We start from the raw sequence: 22105 nt of genomic DNA, 5'->3' as shown, positions 1-22105 counted from the left end.
GAACTTGTTAGAAAAGGCAGTTCTAGACATATTTGGTAGGACTTGAGTATATTGATTAGCTGATTTCAATGCACTGCGCTAATTACAAAGTTGCATAGTAGATAGGCTGGATGAGATCTGGCTGAGAAATGCTTTAAACCCCTGGATATAATGTGGGTGTCTTTGCTAACAAACCTCTTCAGTGTTGTGTTGAAGATGGAGACAATGTCCAAAAATGACAGACTGGTGATGCTTTTATATAGTCCATAGTCTTCCATCTTTTAGTGTTATGGGAAAGCCAGGATGCGGGAATATAAACTCTAGATCTTATAAGTGAACATCACTGTCCGTGTGGATTTTTTCCTGGACATGGAAAAGTGGATCAACCCTTTCTATCTCAACATATTTTAGAGACCATTTGGGACTGTTTACTTTGTCTGCATGTGCTTGATGAAATTGAAAAGGCCTGTTAGGTATGGTGTGGATGGTGCTTCAACAGTATGGCATTCCAAGGGTTTTATGGCCACTATCCTTTATTTGTGTAATGTGAAATGCAAGTTTCCATGGATAAAAGCATCAGAAACAATACAGTACATAGTAATGTAATAATAGTAGTTAGTAATATACAATAGTAGTAGTAATAATAAAAAATAATTAGGACAAGTTTGGGTATTGCGATAATAGTGTTGCACCAGGGTTGTTGGTTTTTTGGGTTTTTTTTGGTTTTTTTTTGAGAAAGTCATTGAACATTTTAAATTTTTTGTTCAATTTTTGGAAAATGGATTTTTTATTATTTGCATAATGCTGGATTCAACAAGATGGAAAATGTCTCATATGATTTGCCTTAACTTCAGCCTTTGCATCAAGAAAAACCGAAATCCGTAGGTTGATGGATTTATAGACTTTTAATATACAGTACATTGTATGTGCATTGTAAGTTGGCAAGTTATCAATTCTGATGTTATGTTAAAGAATAAAAAATATAAATGCTGCAGTAATTTAAAATAGTTAATTAAAAAATAATTATTTTAGTCATGTAAAGACTATGTTTAAGCAGTGGTCAATGTAATTTCTTTGCTGTTGAGTAATATTAACCTAATCAACTTAAGGAAAGAACCTTTATTTAATGTGAACTTTAGAAATAAAGAGAAATTGGAAAACTGAAACATTAAACATTTAATACAAATACCAGTAATGATAAAAATAACAAATATATGTGACTTTTTAAATGTATTTTCTTTACCTTCTCATATATGTATTTTGATGTTCTTTTTTCCTGCTTTTCTTTGATAGTTGCGCCTTGATGAACTTACAGAACAATTACTAACTACAAAAGAGAATTTGAAAGCACTTAAAAACAAGGAAGGGTCTTTAAAAGGTGAGATTGATGATTTAAACTTGGAACTCCAGAAAAATCAAAAGGCTTTATCTAAAGTGCAAACAGAGAGAGATGAACTTGTCCAAGAAAATGAAGAGTTAAAGAAGAAAATCAAAAGACTTTCCTACAGTATGCAGGTAAGGTATTCACATGAAATTAATTTAAGCTTCATTTACAAATATCATAGTAATAAATGAGTGCAAATATTTTAATTTCTCTTTAGTTTAAAAATGTAAAATACAAAGTGTTATTCTGTTCTCAAGCTTGCTTGTTTACATTTTGCTCGTTTTCTTGAAAAATTATGCTTTTTTCTTTTCATCTGTTATTTATCCCATGTTGTTTGTAGTGATGGCTGAGGAAAGCTTACAACATGTGTTTTGGCTAAAATATTTTTAAATAAACCACTTCTAACAAATTCACTCATGCATAATGGAGAAGCATATTTAAATGGGATTGAGTTTTTGAATTGAAGGTGGGTTATTACTAGTCAGGAGTCCTACTCAATAATAATAGTACAATCTTTATCTACCATGGTACTTTATGTGATACAAATTTGCAGAGCATGGTCTAAGAGAGATGTACAATTAGAAGTTAAAAATTTAAATAAAGCATATAGGGGAAAGGGGGAAATTCCCTTTGTGTAAGTAACCCATTTCCACATTTATTACATATAATTGAAGGTTCTGTCTGATAAAAGATTAGCTCAGTAGTGCATTAGTTGACATCTGGAATCAAACTTCACCTTTAAAATCATGTATCTCTGACACACATCTGTTCTTTTTTTTTAGGCTAGATCTGATGGGGAAAGAAAAATGCCTGCTTTAGAGGAATTGCAAAAAAAAATAAAAAGGTTAGAAGCTGAACTGGCAAATAAAGTTTCATCAGAAAATATGGATAAAAAGGCAGTAAAAGATGATAAAGTAAGTCTATGCTTGTTGTTGTTTCATTGTTTGATTTTGTAAAGAAAATTACAAACTGTAACAGATTGAATTTTTATTATGCAGTTTGCAGCTTACACATAAAATTAGGTTTAAATTTTGTTTTAATATTTTGAAATATTCAAACACTAATTTGAAAAGCTGTGAAATAATTATAAACTTTTTAGAAATAAAATGAATAAATCACAAGGAAAAATTACGATTACTTTTTGTGTATTCTAAATTTTTTGATAAATAAACAACTCATACTTTATTTCCACGTAACAAGCACACAAAGCTGGAAAGCACATGGAGGAGCAGATTTTTTTGGGCCTTTGTGGTGGACTGCAGGATACAATGTAAAGTATGCTGTCATGACTGAAAGGTTGAATGTTATGAATATCCTATATTAAGAGAGCTCATTCATCTTCCTATAAATGACACTTCTATCCTGGACAAATGCTGATGTGCTTTGAGCTCGCATTCATAGTTTACCTACTGTGAATGGATGATTACATACTGCAGATACAGTAGCAGAGCATAACATTTGTAATCAAGTAAATAAAGTTTCCTATAGATAGGTGAAATATAATCAACTTTAATGTTCCTCCAGTATCCGTAGTGACCATGATTAATTACAGACTTATCAATATGATCCAAAAATAAAATAAGATTAATATCTCTCCTGATAAAAGAAACAACCAAAGAACTCCAGCTAGAAAGTGAGAATTAAGTGAATGGAAACTTGGGAAAAGAGAGGATAAATGAGCAGGATGTCGGTTGCAATCAAATTATAGGCAAAACATGATTGTGAAGAGGAAACTACAAGTAGCGGTCTATTGGGGGATGCAACTAATGTGTCAATAGTTTATTACTAGGGATGGCAGTTGTGGAAAGATGCAAGGTAGCGTCATGATTTATTGCAAGTTAGATACTGTATTAATAGTTTGACTTGATGAGAATGACTTTCCACAGTTGTATGTAATTGCCACAGTTATATGTAATTGCAGACATTGATGCCATTCTCAGAGCAAAACTTCTTACTGGAGGGCGCTAGTTAGAATTAGAATACCTTTTATCATCATTGCACAAGTGTGCAACCAATGTTTAGTGTGTCCCGTAAATAGTACATACAATATAATAAAAGCAGAATCTTTAACAGATTCAACATATGCTCTGCATTTTAAACTACACACATACATTAATATAAACCAATAAAACATATGAGTGCCCCTGTATTAAATGTACTGTGTAGTTTTTTGTTTTTTTTTTTCACTTTTATTCTCTCAGTGACGATCACGATACATACTACCACCCCACCCCAGGGATTTGATGCTGTTACTTTTTATCTGCATCTGGGAATAACTGTAGATGTGGGTGGTGTTTTGAGACAATCGAACTGGAAATTCTCTGATCTGGATGGATAAATGCTGACACACAAACACTGGCAAATCTACCTTATTTGTATCTCATTGTCACTTGATTTTTTTTATTCAATTTTATTGAGTGTTCCTGCATACGCTAAAAAAGTATACGCCTGAAGACCCGAGATGTCAAAGCCGCACTGACAAAAAACAGAGATATAGGTATATATGATATTTGGAATTATTCATTTTATGACTTTATAGTACATTTCAGAAAACATCGTGGCACGGATACCTTCTTACAGTTGTAATCAATGACTGCATTTCCATACCCCCGATCTTCTGCACAGGGCTCCAGGACATGCAGAGGAAAGAATGTTCCTCTGCAAAGTGTGCCATGAACGCTCTTCTTTTCTCAGTCATGCCTTGCACAGTACATGTGCTTTGATCGCCGCCAGGTCAACTTGTTATAGCACAAGCAACCAGCCACCTGCGTGCTCCGGCTAGTACTGAATAAGCTCACGCTTCCTGGTGTCAGCGCACAGCCCCGGGGGGAAATAAAAGAAAGAGACAAATATATGTGACATTTTGAAGAAATCATTGTATGACCTGAATAGTACCAATCAAAAAACATCATCGCACTAATGTAATATTATTTGAAAACGAACAGATCAGGTGTAAATTTGTTACTTGTAAAAGTTAGCTTTTTTACTTTTATTTTCTCAGTCTCATTCACGCTGTCCCTCCCCTCCTGATCTAACCCTAACTAACAGTGCTAGCATAAATTCTCAAGAGGCGGCGGCATCACATCTCCACGATGCTTTCGTTTCAGATGCTTATTCATCGCGATGGTGCTGCTGTGAAAATGTTTATCATATTTAATTAGCTGCTATTTTTTTCTTTTATTTTACATTCAGAAAAGCATAGCAGCATGATTTTTACATTTATAAGACATTTAGAAATATTTCTGCTTTTGCTATAGATTAAAATGCTTAACTGTCTTTTGTTGATTTCATTATATTTTGACCTTTCTCTCTGCAGTTTTTCCCCTTCATTGTATCTTATTAATGACATTTAAAAATGAGCAGGGCAGACATGCTGGCAAACAACACTGAATAATCAGAGGTTGCAACTACTTTAGCCTCAGACCCTCTGATTAGTAAACAATGGATTAATTAAACAATTAGAACACCTAGAAAAGTAGAATGAAAATCAAGATGAAAATATTGTTTAAAAATGCATTATTTCCATATAACTGCTTGGTATATATATATATATATATATATATATATATATATATATATATATATATATAGAATATAAATGGAATATAATAAACAGAAGCTGGTTGGAACAAAAACCTGCAGTCACAGTGTGACCCCAGGACCGAGGTTGGGAAACATTGGTTTATGTAATATATCAACAACAGAATAATAGACTTGTAAAAGAATTTGAGTGCAAGTCCATTTGATATATGTTTTGGCACATTGTAATATGTTAATTCCAACTACAGTAAAACACAAGGGGAATTATTCTGGTCATTGTGCTATTATACGTGTAAACGGTACCTCTATTTCAGTATGGGGATTATCCAATTTAAAAATAACAGAAAGGTACTTCATAGTACTCTTTTAATGCTTAAATCATATGTTTACAATTGAGCCATTATTGTTAACAGTGAATTTCATTGAATTTAGGCACCAAAAGAGGAACTAATACGATGGGAGGAAGGCAAAAAATGGCAAACCAAAAATGAAACATTGCGAAACAAACTAAAAGAAAAAGAAAAGGAGGTTGAATCTCTGACAAAACAGCTTGCTACTATGAAAGACCTATATTCAAGGTAAAATTAATTAAATGAACAGCAAATACATTTTCCATTCAAGTGTATTTTCTTAGTTGAAATATTTTTCAGACAAATTATTTATTCTTGTTTCAGCAAAGGTATCATTACAAAATGTTAAATACTGTACATTTAAGTCCTTATTATATGTTGTACTTTTAGGCTTGACCAAGAAAAAGCATCTTTGCAAAGAAAAGTTAAGTCACAGGTTGTGACTGTGGATCAGGTAGTAGGTGTTCAGACTCGGGAGCATGAAAAAGAAGTAGAGGACCTGAAAAGAAGAAATGTAGAATTGGAAATTGAAATAAGTAATATAAGGTAAAAAGCAGTATAATATATTTTCTTGCATTCATATGTTATGCTTATTTCAAAGATTTACTTTTTATTTTTCTTTAGCAGATTTACAGTGCAAAGATAAAGGTGTCTTAATTGTCCCACCTATTCATATTTGTGCATGACATATTTTTGATAGAATTAAAATCTTTTTACTTTTTATTGAAATGTATTTACTGCACATGGAAAATGTAAAAAAAAAATCTAAATATTATATTATCACTTTTTATAAAAACTCATTTTTCTGTGGCATTGTCTTGTCAGTCAGATCATTGTTTAGAACATTTAGGTAGTACAAGGAACTTTGCTTTTTCTTAAGCCATGTATTCTTTATGTATTTTTCCTTTCTTTGTCTTACAGACAAAAACAAGCTTTGCCTAGGGACACTGCAGTTGAACATTTAAGTGCTAAAAATCGTTTCTTAGAAGAAAAAGTCCATGCTTTAGAAAGACAACTTTCAAAAGAAACTAACTCAAGGACTTCTGTAAGTATTTTTGTTTTAAGTGTGCATTGAATGCTATTTTTCTTTTGACAAATTTGATGAGCTGTTGAGAAAACAATTTTTTTAATACATTTTCTTGAAATTTAAGCACTTATTCACCTAACCATTTTTGTTTTTGTTGCAACCAATCAATATCACAAGAAGTCGGCATATACCATTCCTCAGTTTGAAGATTAATTAAGTAATTAAATTAGAGATCAAGTGAGATGTCAGGAATATCTGGTCCTCTACTCAAATACAGGTGCATCTCAAAAAATTTGAATATCATCGAAAACTTAATTTATTTCAGTAATTCAGTTCAAAAAGTGAAACTCATATATAGATTCATTAATATATAATATATTTTCAGTTGATTGGACATGATTTGGAAAGGCACACACCTGTCTATATAAGGTCTCACAGTTGACAGTTCATGTCAGAGCACAAACCAAGCATGAAGTCAAAGGAATTGTCTGTAGACCTCTGAGACAGGATTGTCTCGAGGCACAAATCTAGGGAAGGTTACAGAAAAATTTCTGCTGCTTTGAATGTCCCCATGAGCACAGTGGCCTCCATCATCTGTAAGTGGAAGAAGTTCGAAACCACCAGGACTCTTCCTAGAGCTGGCCGGCCATCTAAACTGAGCGATCGGGGGAGAAGGGCCTTAAGTCAGGGAGGTGACCAAGAACCCGATGGTCACTCTGTCAGAGCTCCAGAAGTGCTCTGTGGTGGGAGGAGAACCTTCCAGAAGGACAACCATCTCTGCAGCAATCCACCAATCAGGTCTGTATGGTAGAGTGGCCAGACGGAAGTCACTCCTTAGTAAAAGGCACATGGCAGCCCACCTGGAGTTTGCCAAAAGGCACCTGAAGGAATCTCAGACCATGAGAAATAAAATTCTCTGGTCTGTTGAGACAAAGATTGAACTCTTTGGTGAGAATGCCAGGTTTCACATTTGGAGGAAACCAGGCACCGCTCATCACCAGGTCAATACCATCCCTACAGTGAAGCATGGTGGTGGCAGCATCATGCTGTGGGGATATTTTTCAGCGGCAGGAACTGGGAGACTAGTCAGGATAAAGGGAAAGATGACTGCAGCAATGTACATAGACATCTTGGATGAAAACCTGCTCCAGAGCGCTCTTGACCTCAGACTTGGGCGACGGTTCATCTTTCAGCAGGACAACAACACTAAGCACACATCCAAGATATCAAAGGAGTGGCTTCAGGACAACTCTGTGAATGTCCTTGAGTGGCCCAGCCAGAGCCCAGACTTAAATCCGATTGAACAATCTCTTCAGAGATCTTAAAATGGCTGTGCACCGACACTTCCCATCCAACCTGATGGAGCTTGAGAGGTGCTGCAAAGAGGAATGGATGAAACCGGCCAAGGATAGGTGTGCCAAGCTTGTGGCATCATATTCAAAAAGACTTGAGGCTGTAATTGCTGTCAAAGGTGCATCGACAAAGTATTGAGCAAAGGCTGTGAATACTTATGTACATATGATTTCTCACTTTTTAATTTTTAATATATTTGCAAAAAACCTCAAGTAAACTTTTTTCACGTTGTCATTATGGGGTGTTGTGTGTAGAATTCTGAGGAAAAAAATGATTTTAATCCACTTTGGAATAAGGCTGTAACATAACAAAATGTGGAAAAAGTGATGCGCTATGAATACTTTCCGGATGCATTGTATATGAAGGATATTCTGTACAGATTTCAGAAGAGAGCATGAAATGTTGGATCAACACAATTTTCCAAGGTACACGTTGTTTGAGTGTGTGGAGGTTGTATGTCTTTATTATAAAGGTTACTGCATGATTTCCCAGACATAAAGCACATTTTTCCATTTTTTTTTATTCTCTCCACTTAAAATTAATTTTGGTGCAGTTTTACAGTTATTGATTAAAAAAAATAAAAAGACAAAATAGGTGTCTGTCTGCGAAGGGTATTGTGAACAGTAATTGCTTTTTTTTTTTTTGTTTGACTTGACTCCTGGCTTTAAGTCGTTTATAGTGTAGAAATTCCATTTTCCCATACAGAAGCAAGAATCAAAGATTTTTGGGTAAGCAGTAAACCTAAGAAAGGTTAATAGAATATGGAAAATTATCAATACATGAAAAAAAAAAATCTGTTCTTTCTGATTTTACTTCTTTAATTCTCTGTAGTTTTAATATCAGAAATTGTTACAATAACCTAATCTACTTATTGATCAAAAGAATTTACTCAGCAATAATTTCCTAAGGAAAGTTTTCTAACACTTCATGTTGCTGCCGACTCTCTTGCACATCACTTTCTTTCCTATGTTTTTATCTCAAATTCTAACTTACATCAGCGTATTATGTTTCATAAGCCGTGTTTCCGATAACCTCCTTAATGTTCATTTTGAAATTGTAAAACAAAAAAATCGTAATGAAATATGTGAATTTCGAAAAAAAATCACAAAATTTGAGAAAAGTTTATATACACTCGGTTCATGTGGTTTTTCAGGTGATTCAACAAAGCAATAATTTGAAAACTGCAATGGAAAAACCTTTTTCGCATTTAGGTCACATGACATGACGTAAATTTTCAAATACCTGTGCCAATGTGATGTGGCAAATACAGTAGTATCATGAGGTCTACTGATTGACCCAACACAAATGTCCCTTAATCTGTTGTCAACATCCACTTGCAGAACAATAGGTGTTCTGTCTGTTCTGTTAACATAATCCCAATACCCATCACTTGATGCATGAATAGAGATATGTGAGCTGTCAGTTGCACCATACACCTGAGGTATTTTGTGTGCCTCGTAATTGCGCTGTGAAAAATTCTGTGCCTCTTCCACATCCGCTAAAGTGCAGTATTGTTTCTTTAGTTTGGAGTATACAACAACCTATATACGCACCTATGAATGGTGGTTTTGCTCACGCCAAATATCTCTGCAACAACCCTGTACTTCGCACAGATAGCCAGTTTCTAAACAGCAATAGCTATGTGCTTCTCAGTCGGGACTGGCTCCCTCGTGTATGCTTTAGCAGGGGACACAAAAGGACTTATTACACTGCATAATTCCATGAATGTTGAGCTGTGCATCCTAAAATTTTTTACCCATGGTTCCTCAGGAAAATCACTGTGGACGATTTAAAAGAAATCCCTAATACATGGCCTCTTCATGGATATAGGTGAAATTGTACCTTCCCTTTATTGTATCCACTGGCTATCATCACCTCCGATTAAAAACGAATACGGCAAATGTAGACAAAATTGAAATAACAGAAACAACACCCATCTTATCGGCCGTCAGTTTCAGTTGATAAAACAAGCTTTATTCGCATAAAATCAATCTGAGGAAACACAGACCATTCACATCTGCAGTGGAAACACGGATATAGCTATGCTTTGTAAGAGGTTGTTGTAATCACAATCAAGGTAAGTTATATCCAAATATTTTTTTGTATCTGGGAAAATCTCTGCCCTTTAAAATTAAACCAGGTCAATTTAGGAAGGGAGAAATAGTAACTGATGGTGTCTAATAGTGAAGACTTGCAGTTTTAAATAGAACATAATTAGATAATAATTTTGAAATTAATTTTAAAAATACTGTAAATTAAGTTTTTGCAGAGGACAATTATTTTTACAAAATAAAGGATCCTTGCATCTTCATGTGGAAGTTACCATTGTAAAATTATTAACATTTTTATGTTACAATGCTTTACCCAGTCATAGTCAGTCAAAATTGCATTGTGTTAATGTTTGTGTCAGGTTTCTGTATGTTAATCTTTTTTTTTTCCTTCTCATTTTCTTTCCCTGCTCCATATACTCTTCTGTTCAACATCGTATCAGGACAAAAATCAGTTTATTGTAACATCATCCACTTCTGGCACAGTCAAGTGTGTTAAAAATGATTTAGAAGTTGGGAAAAATTATTATCAGTGCAGTGTCAACAACCTATATAAAAATAATGAAGATACTCTTATCAAAAGTAAAAATGCTATTTCTGACATCATTTCTAATTCTCCAAAACCTTGTGACTCAAACTTTGAAGATAATGGGCCTGAGGCAGGTGGGAGTCCGAGTGAAAATGTAGAAGCTGAGTGTGTGATGTTTGCTAGTACTTTATTACAAACTGAAGACCATTTATGCACAAACCAGAAAGAATGCTTTAAAACTGAAAATATTCATTCGGCAGATACAAACAGAAGAGAGGTAAACAATGAAAGTGGTGAGGTTGTTGAGGAAGAAGCAACAAAAGAAATCAGAGATCTGCTTTGCAGTAGCACTAAAATTATTCCAGAAAACAATGAAAAAGAACATTTTCTTCAAGAAGAAAATTACATAGCAGAAGAGGAGATAAAAAAATATGAGTCTTGGGTTGATCAGTCCCAAAATATTGTGCATTATTCTTCTGTGGAAGGCAAAACTGAGTACATTGACAGCACGAATACAGAAGACAATTTGAATGAATCAGATCATTTTAACAAGTCAAAAAACACTTTGACAATAAATGAAAGTCACGCTAATGAAGTGTTACACCAAATTTGGATGGTAATTATTGAAGTTTGCGATAGATTAGTGCCCCAGTAGTCCTTTCCCTCCCAGTAAGCTAAAGTATGAGTATAATGTAAATAAAAAAGCATATTGTATACACTACCAGTTAAAAGTTTTAGTACACCTCAGTTTTTCTTCAAATTGAATCAGCTGAAATACAATGAATGACCAAAAATGGTGAGAAAGTAAGCAGTAAACTGCCAGAGGTTTAAATTTAAAGTTTGTATTAGCAAAAAATAAAAAGAAACGAAAATTTGAGAATATTACAAATATTCTTCAGAGAACAACTAATAGCATACAACTTACAGATGTTCTACAGTAAAGTAAATCAAGCATTGCAGGTTGAAGCAAAATATTTGCACAGATGTCCCAGCTTCTGTTGATTAATTAAAAACCAAGTGTCTGCTTTAAAGCAGAGTTGGAACAGACTGTGTTACTAAGTACTATTTGGACAATATTACACTGTAGAAATTTGTAAATTCTAATGATAATGGCAAGAAAATGGCAGTTAGCAAGTGAAATGAGAGACAGATGTGCAAAAAATAAATCAAAGTGTAAGTGGATATGGTGTCCTACACAGTCCAAAGGCAATTGGAAACTGAAGAAACTCTGATAGGAAGAGATCTGGCAGATCCAAAGTCACAAACCAATCGGAAGACAAGTTTCTGAGGGTCACCAGCTTGCGTGGTAGGCTTCTCACAGCACAACAGCTCCAAGCACAGCTTAACAGTGGTCGAAAAAAAAACAAGTCTCAGTTTTTACTGTGAAGAAGAGACTTTGTTCTGCAGGTTTGACAGGGCCATTCCTTATTGCAATGGTCTAGGGTTCTTTTGTTAGAGGCCAAGTTGGTAACGTGCACAGAATGACTGGCATTCTGAATCAGAAGGTTTAATGACTTTTTTATTTACCATTGTTTATTTGTTCTGTACCGTGATTTAATGAAACATTAAGAAAATAAACTGTGTATTTACATAAAAGCTGAAAAAAAACTGAGGTGTTCTAAAACTTTTGATCAGTCATTTATGCTTTTTTATTTTTATAGAATTATTAATGTATGCAATAAAATTCCAACTCTGTGTAATGCACAAAAGTGTTTATAATTCCAAATAAAGTGATTTATTTAGTGAAGCAGTGATTAGTGAATTTATTAGTGATGGAATGAAACGGTTATTATATATGTGAACTCCATTCCTATACCTATTATTTATTGTTTAGAAATAACATACCGTAGATCCCGTTATATAAGCTGAGAATTTCGTCCTAGATTTTTTGGCTTGGAGTTTGGGGGTCGGTTTATACGAGTATCGTTTCAGATTCAAGATTTCCAGTGCAATGCCGGTTTTGCCGATGAATACGGAAGTAAATAATGACGAAACCACAGAGCCATCTTTCAGATGAAGAAGTAACTTTGCATGCCGGTACTTTAAATTAAATAAAGAATTTATTCAAAAAAGTGTTTTAGTTGTTGATTTTATTAATAAAATTTATAATAAATTATCAGGAAGTTTAAAATGAAATTTTTTGTTTTGATTTACGATCAACATCTTCCATTACGAAACAGATGTGGTCACGTGTATCCGCTTGCGCGATTGTAAACAAACAACCGAGAGCGTTAAGAGCGTCAGTCGGAGCCCAGATACATGTGTTTGTGGATGTAATTTCCGTCATTGCAGTGATTTACCTATATATATAATTCATTAAGACCATGCAAGCAAGACACATAATTGCTAAGGAAGGAAGAGAAGGTAAAAGTAAGCGATCGCAATCGAAACGAAGATGGACATTGTGTGGAAATATCTCCTCCCTTACTGCAGCCCAAAGATGTCAAATTAAATGGTGAGTACAGTATAAAATTGTTTCTAGAATAGAATGCCTTTTATTGTCACTATACGCATCTACAATGAGATTAAAAGCAGCTCCTTCAGTGCAGAAAAGAGTTCTGTATAGGGCTTGAATGGTTGTTTTTTAGCCTTAGCATAACGCCGAATCTGCGGCCCCGCTTCTGCTTTCTTTCCCACCTCCGTCTGTGTTGTCTCCTAGACCCGACAACAATCCACGGAGAGCCCGCTGGTCTAGCTATGTTGTCTGTGATGTTGTGCGTGTGATGAAAAACACTTTAAAACAGATGTCTGGCTCTGGACACCGATGTCTATAAGGTTCTAAATGGTGTAGCGGATGTTCGCCAAACCGATCGTGCACAAACAAGGACAAAAAAAAAGTACAAAAACAACAAAAAAGTGCACTGAAAAGGAGAGCCCTGAGCCGCTGCGACCATGCGTGCCGCCATGCTCCTAGCTTAATCGAAGTAGGCTTGGCACTTTTTATAACTTTTTGGTTAGTACATTAGAAAAATTATTGGTGTTTTGGTAAATTATGCACATTATATTATATATCAAAAATGCCGGCAGTCTCAAATTCTCGCCGATAAACATTATAAATATACCCGAAGAGACACTTTTAAGGAAATTTAGAAAATTTTGCTTGGAGAAGGGGGTCGGCTTAAATACCGGACATCGGCAAATACATGTAATTTAGTAGGTAGAGAAGGGGTTCGGCTAATATACCGGGTCGGCCTGTATTCCGGGATCTACGGTACCTCATCATATAACCCACTATTGCTTTTTGCTTTAGTTTATGCATTTCTTAACTTTTTTACTGTAGTTGTATTAAAAGTGATACATTTTTTTATGGTACATTTTCAGACATCTGGAGTGGGGTCAGATTCACAGTCTCAACGATACCATGATTTGCAGAAGGAAAACCTTAAGCTCTCCTCAGAAAATGTTGAATTACATTTCCAGTTAGAACAGGCAAATAAGGATTTTCCAAGGTTAAAGGTAAGAAAACTGATTTCTTTCCATAATTATTACAAGTGATTTAAGGATTTTTAATAAATAATAATTTATTAATTTACTAATAAAAAGTTCTTCAGAACAAGTAACAATACATTAATTTGAAAGCATTATTTGGCTTTTCTATTAAAATTGTAATTTTTGAGTAATGTTGAATTGTTCAGTACAGTAATCCCTCCTCGATAGATGAAAATCCGCGAAGTAGAAACCATATGTTTGTATGGTTATTTTTATCTATTTTAAGCCCTTATAAACTCTCCCACACTGTTAACATTATTAGAGCCCTCTAGACATGAAATAACACCCTTTAGTCAAAAGTTTAAACTGTGCTCCATGACAAGACAGAGATGACAGTTCTTTCTCACAATTAAAAGAATGCAAATATATCTTCTCTTCAAAGGAGAGTCTGCATCAGGAGCAGAGAATTTCAGAGAGAGAGCGCTCGCAAAGAAAAGCAAACAATCAAGAAATCTATCGCGGTGCTTTGGCAAACTTAAAAGCACACTTATTAAGCGGCATTTCTTAGAGGAGCGTCCGTATCCACTAGGCAAACAGCACCTCTGCTCACACCCCCTCCGTCATGCGCAGAGAGAATATCAGAGAGGGTGAGAGAGAGGCAGAGACAAGCAAACAATCAAGCACCGTGCGGGAAGCATATCTTATAGCATTGAGGAGTTTTAGTTAATATGTAATACATGCTCTGATTGGGTAGCTTCTAAGCCATCCGCCAATAGCGTCCCTTGTATGAAATCAACTGGGCAAACAAACTGAAGAAACATTTACCATAAATTAAAAGACCCATTGCCCGCAGAAATCCGCGGACCAGCGAAAAATCTGTGATATATATTTAGATATGCTTACATTTAAAATCCGCGATAGAGTGAAGCCACGAAAGTCGATCCATTACACACATGTGCAGTAGAACAATAGATTTATTACCGATGTTATGTGAACACAGAGCTCATTTATGTAGAAGCTGGCTCAGGTTCTGCCCACCCAGACCGAGACTTGGGCTCCCAAGCGACCAAAACGCTCACACTGGGGCTTCCACTTCCCAAGTCCCTGACTCCCGCTGCCATCGGGGTCTTCACGCTGCTTGCAAACAGTGCGAGTCTTGACTAATTCTTACTTACCTTTATCTTAACTAGCCACCTATTTTTCACCCCCTTTAAGTATAGCCCTGTGTGCAAATTTGACAAAGGATGCAATTTTCATGTAAACAAAATATATGTTATTTGTGGAGAAAGTTTCATGTTCACATAATTATTAATAATAATAATTAGTATTATAAATAATTAGCAATTGCAATTATTTGATTCACAATATTTCTATAATTATTGTATTTTGTTATCTAGGATCAAGTTGACTCTTTGAAAGAGATGTGCGAACTTCTTAAAAAGGAGAAGATGGATCTAGAACGAAAGCTTGGAAATGTGAGAGGGGTAAGCTTGTGCAATTTTTGTTTCAAATTGGCACCATTCATAAAAATAAAGATTTTTCTCATCATAAGTAGTTAGTTTTTACTTAATGAAGTATTTAATCTTCTTCCTTTAGTCTGGACGTAGTGGTAAATCTGTTCCAGAGCTTGAGAAAACAATTGGCTTAATGAAGAAAGTAGTTGAGAGAGTTCAAAGAGAAAATGATGAACTGAAAAAAGCTTCTACATCATTGTCCAGAGAGAAACGTCTTTCTTTAGAAAATGAGAATGAAAAACTTAAGGTAAATGAGTGTAATAAATGTTCAAAGGTAATTCTTTTCAACCACTTTTGGGGAAATGAAGGGACTTACTCGCAACATTTATTTTTAGCAGTATGTACTTACTTAAACAATTCATTTAGACATTTATTGCGAAATAGCCTTACCACTAGAATTACCAAAGCTTACGACAACAAGCCACACTAGCCCAATTTCTTTTTCTTCAGTTATAGTCTTGAATAAAAGTGCACTTGTTCTGTTACAATTGTACCTTTTGTGAAAGTGCTTATTGGATATTTGGACTTCAGTCTTCACATATATTATACACTTCATGTCAAAATTTTGTCGTTAGTACTAAAACATGAAACAAATTTGTGTTTTAGGTATGTGTTCAGCAGTTCTGTCATCCTACACTTGCATAGATCTTTATAGACACAGAACACACATGAAATGCATGTGTTCCAAATAACAATATATTTGTTTAGCCTATAGAGCTCTAGGTACTACCTCACTCCCTGATAAACAAGGCTTGAGTTGGGAGAGGTTTTTGCTGTTTCTGCGGTGGTGGGAGGATGGGATAGCAGGCTGCTTGCACTTATCAATACATTTACAAAACAAAAGACGTTGACGGAGAGGTGCGAGCAGATTTAAGGTGGGCTGGATTTACGAGTTTTTTCATAAGCTTTGGTAATTCTATTGTTAAATTAAAGTGGAGTCATGTTTCAAGCCAAAATTTGCTTCATGTTTTATTAGCCTTCAGGATTCTTTTAAAATTTATTTTTATAGGGTAGTTCTGCTCCAGGTAGAAAAGTTGCATTTGCCAAAAATGCAGTTATTGGACTAGTCAGTCAGTCATTTTCCAACCTGCTATATCCTATCACAGGGTCACAGGGGTCTACTGGATCCAATCCCAGCCAGCACAGGGCGCAAGGCAGGAACAAATCCCGGGCAGGGCGCCAGCCCACCGCAGGTTATTGGACTAATTTTCTCTCAGTGTCTTTAGGAATACGTCTTGATCCATTCCATTTCTGTTTTTGATTTCTTTAGAACAAAGTTCATCTAATGTAATAAGGCTAATTAAGAGCAACATTCTTCAACTTCTTTCAGCTTGTGCCCATTCAACAGTGATCTTTAAACCACTGCCATTTTTTATTTGTACTTTAACTATTTTTGTATTTCATTCCTAAATCATTTATTTGTTTATTTTTGTGACTAAAACAACTCTCCTTCTGTATTGCTGTTTCGTGCCTTATGTGCAAATCTGTAAAGTTTTGCTGTTTATCCTGTATCCAAGACATCTTTGTCTTCCATTGCTTCTACTAGACAGTGAAATGTGTTAACATTGTGGTAACATTCAATTCTTTCTTACATATCATCTGTTCATTACAACATCTGATTCCACCATCAACTCTTTGTACTGCTGTTAATCAAATATTTGTATGAAGCTGTCTTTCCAGACCATTTCAATCATTTTGATAAAAGTAAATAAAGATTTACCTCTTACACATATTATTTCACATTAGTGCTGGGCGGTATGACCAAAATTCTATATCATGGTTTTTTTCAAAATTGTACGGGTTTCCATGCATGAGATAACCACATTTTCCACTGAAGATACTGCAGTAGACTGGCTAAGAATAACCTATTCCACTGTCATGAGAATTGTACATAGTACAAAAAAACATTTTAATGTGCACACAAGTATTAATACAGGTTTGCATGGCCCCATAAAGTGATAGTTTTCAAAGAGGGGGGCACTAATGAGGCACTAATGAAGAGAAGGAATCACATTGCATGACAGGTGCAGTCAAAATATAGAACCTTTTTATTGAACAAAATATGCAAACAACTTAAACTAAAATTTTGACAACATATTGTCAACTATCTAAAGAGGCATTTAGACTTAGTAAAATATCCAGAGGTGCTTGTCAAAAGTTGTATTGCACTGAACATGTCTTAGAAAGGAATAAATAGTAAATGTTTTTTGTAAACCAACTACACTTTCTGTTAATGTTAACAATCTCTGTCACGTTAAAGTGACTGTTTAAACAACTTTACCATCATTAAACTGCATAATATTTAAACTAATAAATAATAACAATAAAATAAATAATACGTGCAACTTCCAGTAATAATACTAACTAGCCAACCCGCGGCGTACCATACGCCGCACAATCAGGCCGGTTTTTAAATAATTTTTAAGCACAGGGAGAAAATTTAACATTTGCAAAATCGGTAATGTAATAAATCAGCAAGAAAAGCAACATTGTAACAATGCACGGAACGAACCAACACACAATCGTCCGTGCGGCGTAGCGAGGTGGGAGGGGGGTGTGTACAAAGTGCAGGAGTATCTAAGAAGACGCATGTTTGTCGCGGATGCGAATTGCTGTATGTAGCGTGTACAACACTTTGCTATGCTGCACGCGGTCGTGCGTCGTAACCGAAAACTCGTTTTTTAAAGATTGCTCAGTTCATTGTGTTTTAACCTCAGTTGTAAAGGAATGTTTTAATGATCCCATGGGATACCCCTCGCAAACAGTTTTACACGCTGCATATGGCGATTCACCTCCGCGAGAAACATGCCTCTATTAACAGTCAACGTGTGGGAGGGGGGTGTGTACAAAGGGTAGGGACGAAAACAGTGGGAGCGTATGAGTCGCACTTAGTGGCAATTCCACGATTTGCAGCCCGAATGGGGTTCAACGGCTTACCCACGCCTAGACACACGATCAATCTCATGCATAATTATTTATTGAATGCTAAACACTTCTGGAAAGACACGGTTGTCTAAAATGGATTGGTGTGAGAATACAACAGTAAGTGAATGAAAAGATGGAACTCGGGAGAAAGCAAAATACAACACAATAGTGAACCCGCGGCATAACAAACGCCGCATAATTATTTATTGATGGTTGAACACTTCTGGAAAGACACAGGGACACCCGCAAACTGTTCTACACGCCGAATACAGCGATTCACATCTGCGACAAACAAACTGTTTTACACACTGCATACAGCCAATCACATCCGTGACATGATTTTTTCTAGATGGTCCTGTCGCGTCCACCCTCGCACTCGAAGCATACACACCGCCTGGTCATGTGTCCGCTCGCAAGAGAAACTCACGGAGAGCCGCCCACCAGCTGCCTGTGTGTGTGCCTCTGTCTGTCTCTGGCGCGGCTTTCTCTTGCGCTGCCTCTGTGTGAACCGGTCAGGCACAGAGAATGTCAGCTGCTGACAGAGCGTCTCGACTGTTGCAGGGCCTGCATTGGTGAAGCAGGTGAGACGGTAATGAAACAGAGGCACAGGGCTTATTGGTTTTTAAAGACTGATTCCTTCATTGTGCTTTAACCTCAGTTTTAAAGGATTGTTTTAAGGATCCCATGGGATACACCTTGCAAACTGTTTCACACGCTGCATATGGCGATTCACCTCCACGAGAAAAATGCCTCTATGAACAGTCAACGTAGCTCGGAGGTACATGACGTTAACCTGACCTGCACTGCATGTGGCCTCTACGACAGACGAACATAAATGACGCCATTTTTTCTGTGTCGTCGCGTCCGAGTTGGTGGGCGTGGCCCTGCGAGTTGTCGTATCCAATGATCTTGGAGTTGGTGGGCGTGGCTCCTTCCTGTGTGTGCCATAGGTGTCTCACGTGTCGGCGACTTAGTGAATCCACGCCCCTTCCGGCGTGCTTTTCATGGTTGTCTTGCCTTAGTGAATTATATATATATAGATACTTCAAAACGCGATTGCACGACCACGGGAAGTCGATGACGTGACTGGGGCGAGTCACACCCGATCGTTCTCTATTGCTTCATCGGCTTACTGCGGCATGTGAATAAGGCGCTGCTCCCACAGAGATGTGTATTTATGGGCCGGCAGGATAAGGGGAAGCAAAAAAGAGAAGATAGAACACAAGGAAGTTAAAGAAAAAGGAAGTCATGGGAGATGATACAGACACCAGGAAGGTGAAAGTAGCAGGAGCTGGGGCTCCGTGAGGGAGCGCAGGCTGAGGCGATCTAGGGGCTGTTTCATCCCACTGACTAAGCATGTAGAGTGGGGTGAGCGAAATGTAAGACCTCCCAATGGATCTGAGGAGTGTCTGATTAAGTGCGAAGGAAGACGGGAGGTGTGCTAATCTCAGACAGTCTGGTTGCGCAGTGTGGCGGCAGCCAAGACAGAAGTAGGCAGAAAGCATTTCGTGCTGCAAAGGCTCCGCCAGCAACACCCATAAAGGGTGAGCCCTTGGAGACAGAAGGTGGTGTGCTGCGATCGGGCGAGGAGAGAGACTGCATTTTAACCTCTATTTTAACACATTTATTTATTATGGATTTTATCCCCACGTTTCACTGGTTTTATGGATTTGCTATTTATGTGGGTACTGCATTTTTCTGAACACTGCACAATGGACACTTTTGGTTTTACTTTTGGCTGTTTTTAACAAAAGCACTTGAGCACTTTCCACCATCCTCCAACTTCAATGAGATTTCAAAGCTCATCTCGGTCATAACTATCGACGGTGTTGGTTCAACAGATTCCCATGTGGGAAGAGGGAGTCTGTAGGGGACAATAGTCACACTATTACACAGTACAACTTGGCTTGGAGTATTAACCAGTAGTATAGAAACAGTATTCACATATTTGAACATAATCGTCCACATCTGACCTTTTAAAGCCAAAGTATGTCCAGACAACAGACACTGCACCTTTTTTGTCAAACTTTCTTCTGTGTCATCATGTTCGACTTTATCGTCTGCTACAGCTTCCGTTTAGGAATGTTCTCTGTCCATTTTCATTGCTCAATACTTCCACTAACGCATGTACTCAGTTGCATTCCTGTTTAGCGGTGCAGCAGTGAAAAAGATCCCCCCTTAAACAGTTTCCCGCTGCGCCGCATTCTGAAAGTTGTTTAGGCTATTTAAACCGGTATTCTGGTATAAGAAAATCTATATCATAACAAAAATAAACTTTTTTGGTATGAGCCAGTATACCACCCAGCACTATTTCACATGTTCCTCATACATTTCAAAAAATCCAAAATGCTCTTTTGAAATATCAACGTTGGGATCTGTTTTGTTTTCAATCCTTGATGAAGCAATTTTACTATTTGAAATTTCTGTTATCAAAATGATTGTTCTGCAATCTGGTAAGTCAGATGTATTTTTTTTTGGTGGGGTGGGGGGGTGAGAGTTGTTATCACTATTGATTTTGTGAAGGGTGCTGGCCATTCTTCCTTCTTGTGTATCTTGAAGTGTATTTGTACTTTCTTCTTTTAAACAATTTGCATTTCTGAAAACATTCAATCAATTTATACTGCTTTCCTGTCTTCATTTTTTGATTGCCAAAACAACTATGCATTTAAAAATAGCATGACTCTTGTCTCCTTTGCGTACATTTTTCTCTACTTCTATGTCAAGTCTAATTTTCTTTTTTACCTATAATATTTATTAAAACTGCCAGCATAAAACATTTTAAATCAATGCAGTGCTTTCCTATTATTTCAGTTTTATTTATAGTAATCACTTACTGCAAATACATTTTGAACTGTTAACAGTGAAAAAGTGAATGGTGGGCTGTTACAGTGCATCCGGAAAGTATTCACAGCACATGACTTTTTCCACATTTTGTTATGTTACAGCCTTATTCTAAAATGGATTAAATTCATTTTTTTCCTCAGAATTCTACACACAACACCCCATAATGACAACGTGAAAAAAGTTTACTTGAGATTTTTGCACATTTATTAAAAATAAAAAAATTGAGAAAGCACATGTACAGGTGCCGGTCATAAAATTAGAATATCATGACAAAGTTGATTTATTTCAGTAATTCCATTCAAAAAGTGAAACTTCTATATTAGATTCATTCATTACACACAGACTGATGTATTTCAGATGTTTATTTCTTTTAATTTTGATGATTATAACTGACAACTAATGAAAGTCCCAAATTCAGTATCTCGGAAAATTAGAATATCAATTAAGACCAATGCAAAAAAAGATTTTTAGAAATGTTGGCCAACTGAAAGGTATTAACATGAAAAGTATGAGCATGTACAGCACTCAATATTTAGTTGGGGCTCCTTTGGCCTGGATTACTGTAGCAATGCGGCGTGGCATGGAGTTGATCAGTCTGTGGCACTGCTCAGGTGTTATGAGAGCCCATGTTGCTCTGATAGTGGTCTTCAGCTCTTCTGAATTGTTGGATGTGGCGTATTGCATCTTCCTCTTCACAATACCTATGGGGTTAAGGTCAGGTGAGTTTGCTGGCCAATCAAGAACAGGGATACCATGGTCCTTAAACCAGGTACTGGTAGTTTTGGCAATTTGTGCAGGTGCCAGGTCCTGTTGGAAAATGAAATCTGCATCTCCATAAAGTTAGTCAGCAGCAGGAAGCATAAAGTGCTCTAAAACTTCCAGGTAGACGGCTGTGTTGACCTTGGACCTCAGAAAACACAATGGACCAACACCAGCAGATGACATGGCACCCCAAATCATCACTGACTGTGGAAACTTTACACTGGACCTCAAGCAACGTGGATTCTGTGCCTCTCCTCTCTTCCTCCAGACTCTGGGACCTTGATTTCCAAAGGAAATGCAAAATTTACTTTGATCAGAGAACATAACTTTGGACCACTCAGCAGCAGTTTTGTCTTTAGCCCAGGCGAGACGCTTCTGACGCTGTCTCTTGTTCAAGAGTGGCTTGACACAAGGAATGCGA

General features: G+C 36.5%; 1 protein-coding gene across 3 annotated transcripts in view; it reads left to right on the top strand.

Annotated features, from left to right (window-relative positions):
* The window catches only part of LOC120534295 (centrosomal protein of 290 kDa-like), a 134495-nt gene that overhangs the window by 98439 nt on the left and 13951 nt on the right, over positions 1–22105 (top strand). For 2 of the 3 annotated variants that reach the window (XM_039761783.1, XM_039761782.1), the window contains 8 exons: positions 1273–1494; positions 2146–2277; positions 5336–5481; positions 5644–5799; positions 6175–6298; positions 13532–13666; positions 15037–15123; positions 15236–15400. In XM_039761783.1, the coding sequence (XP_039617717.1) occupies positions 1273–1494; positions 2146–2277; positions 5336–5481; positions 5644–5799; positions 6175–6298; positions 13532–13666; positions 15037–15123; positions 15236–15400 (1167 nt within the window). Of the gene's footprint in view, positions 1–1272; positions 1495–2145; positions 2278–5335; positions 5482–5643; positions 5800–6174; positions 6299–10124; positions 11245–13531; positions 13667–15036; positions 15124–15235; positions 15401–22105 lie in introns of those variants that run through there. The other variant, XM_039761784.1, reaches the window with a different exon arrangement.

Source organism: Polypterus senegalus, chromosome 8, assembly GCF_016835505.1.
Source record: "Polypterus senegalus isolate Bchr_013 chromosome 8, ASM1683550v1, whole genome shotgun sequence".
Lineage (NCBI taxonomy): Eukaryota > Metazoa > Chordata > Cladistia > Polypteriformes > Polypteridae > Polypterus > Polypterus senegalus.
Note: the sequence above shows the minus strand (reverse complement) of the source record. Positions and strands in the feature narration are given on the sequence as shown.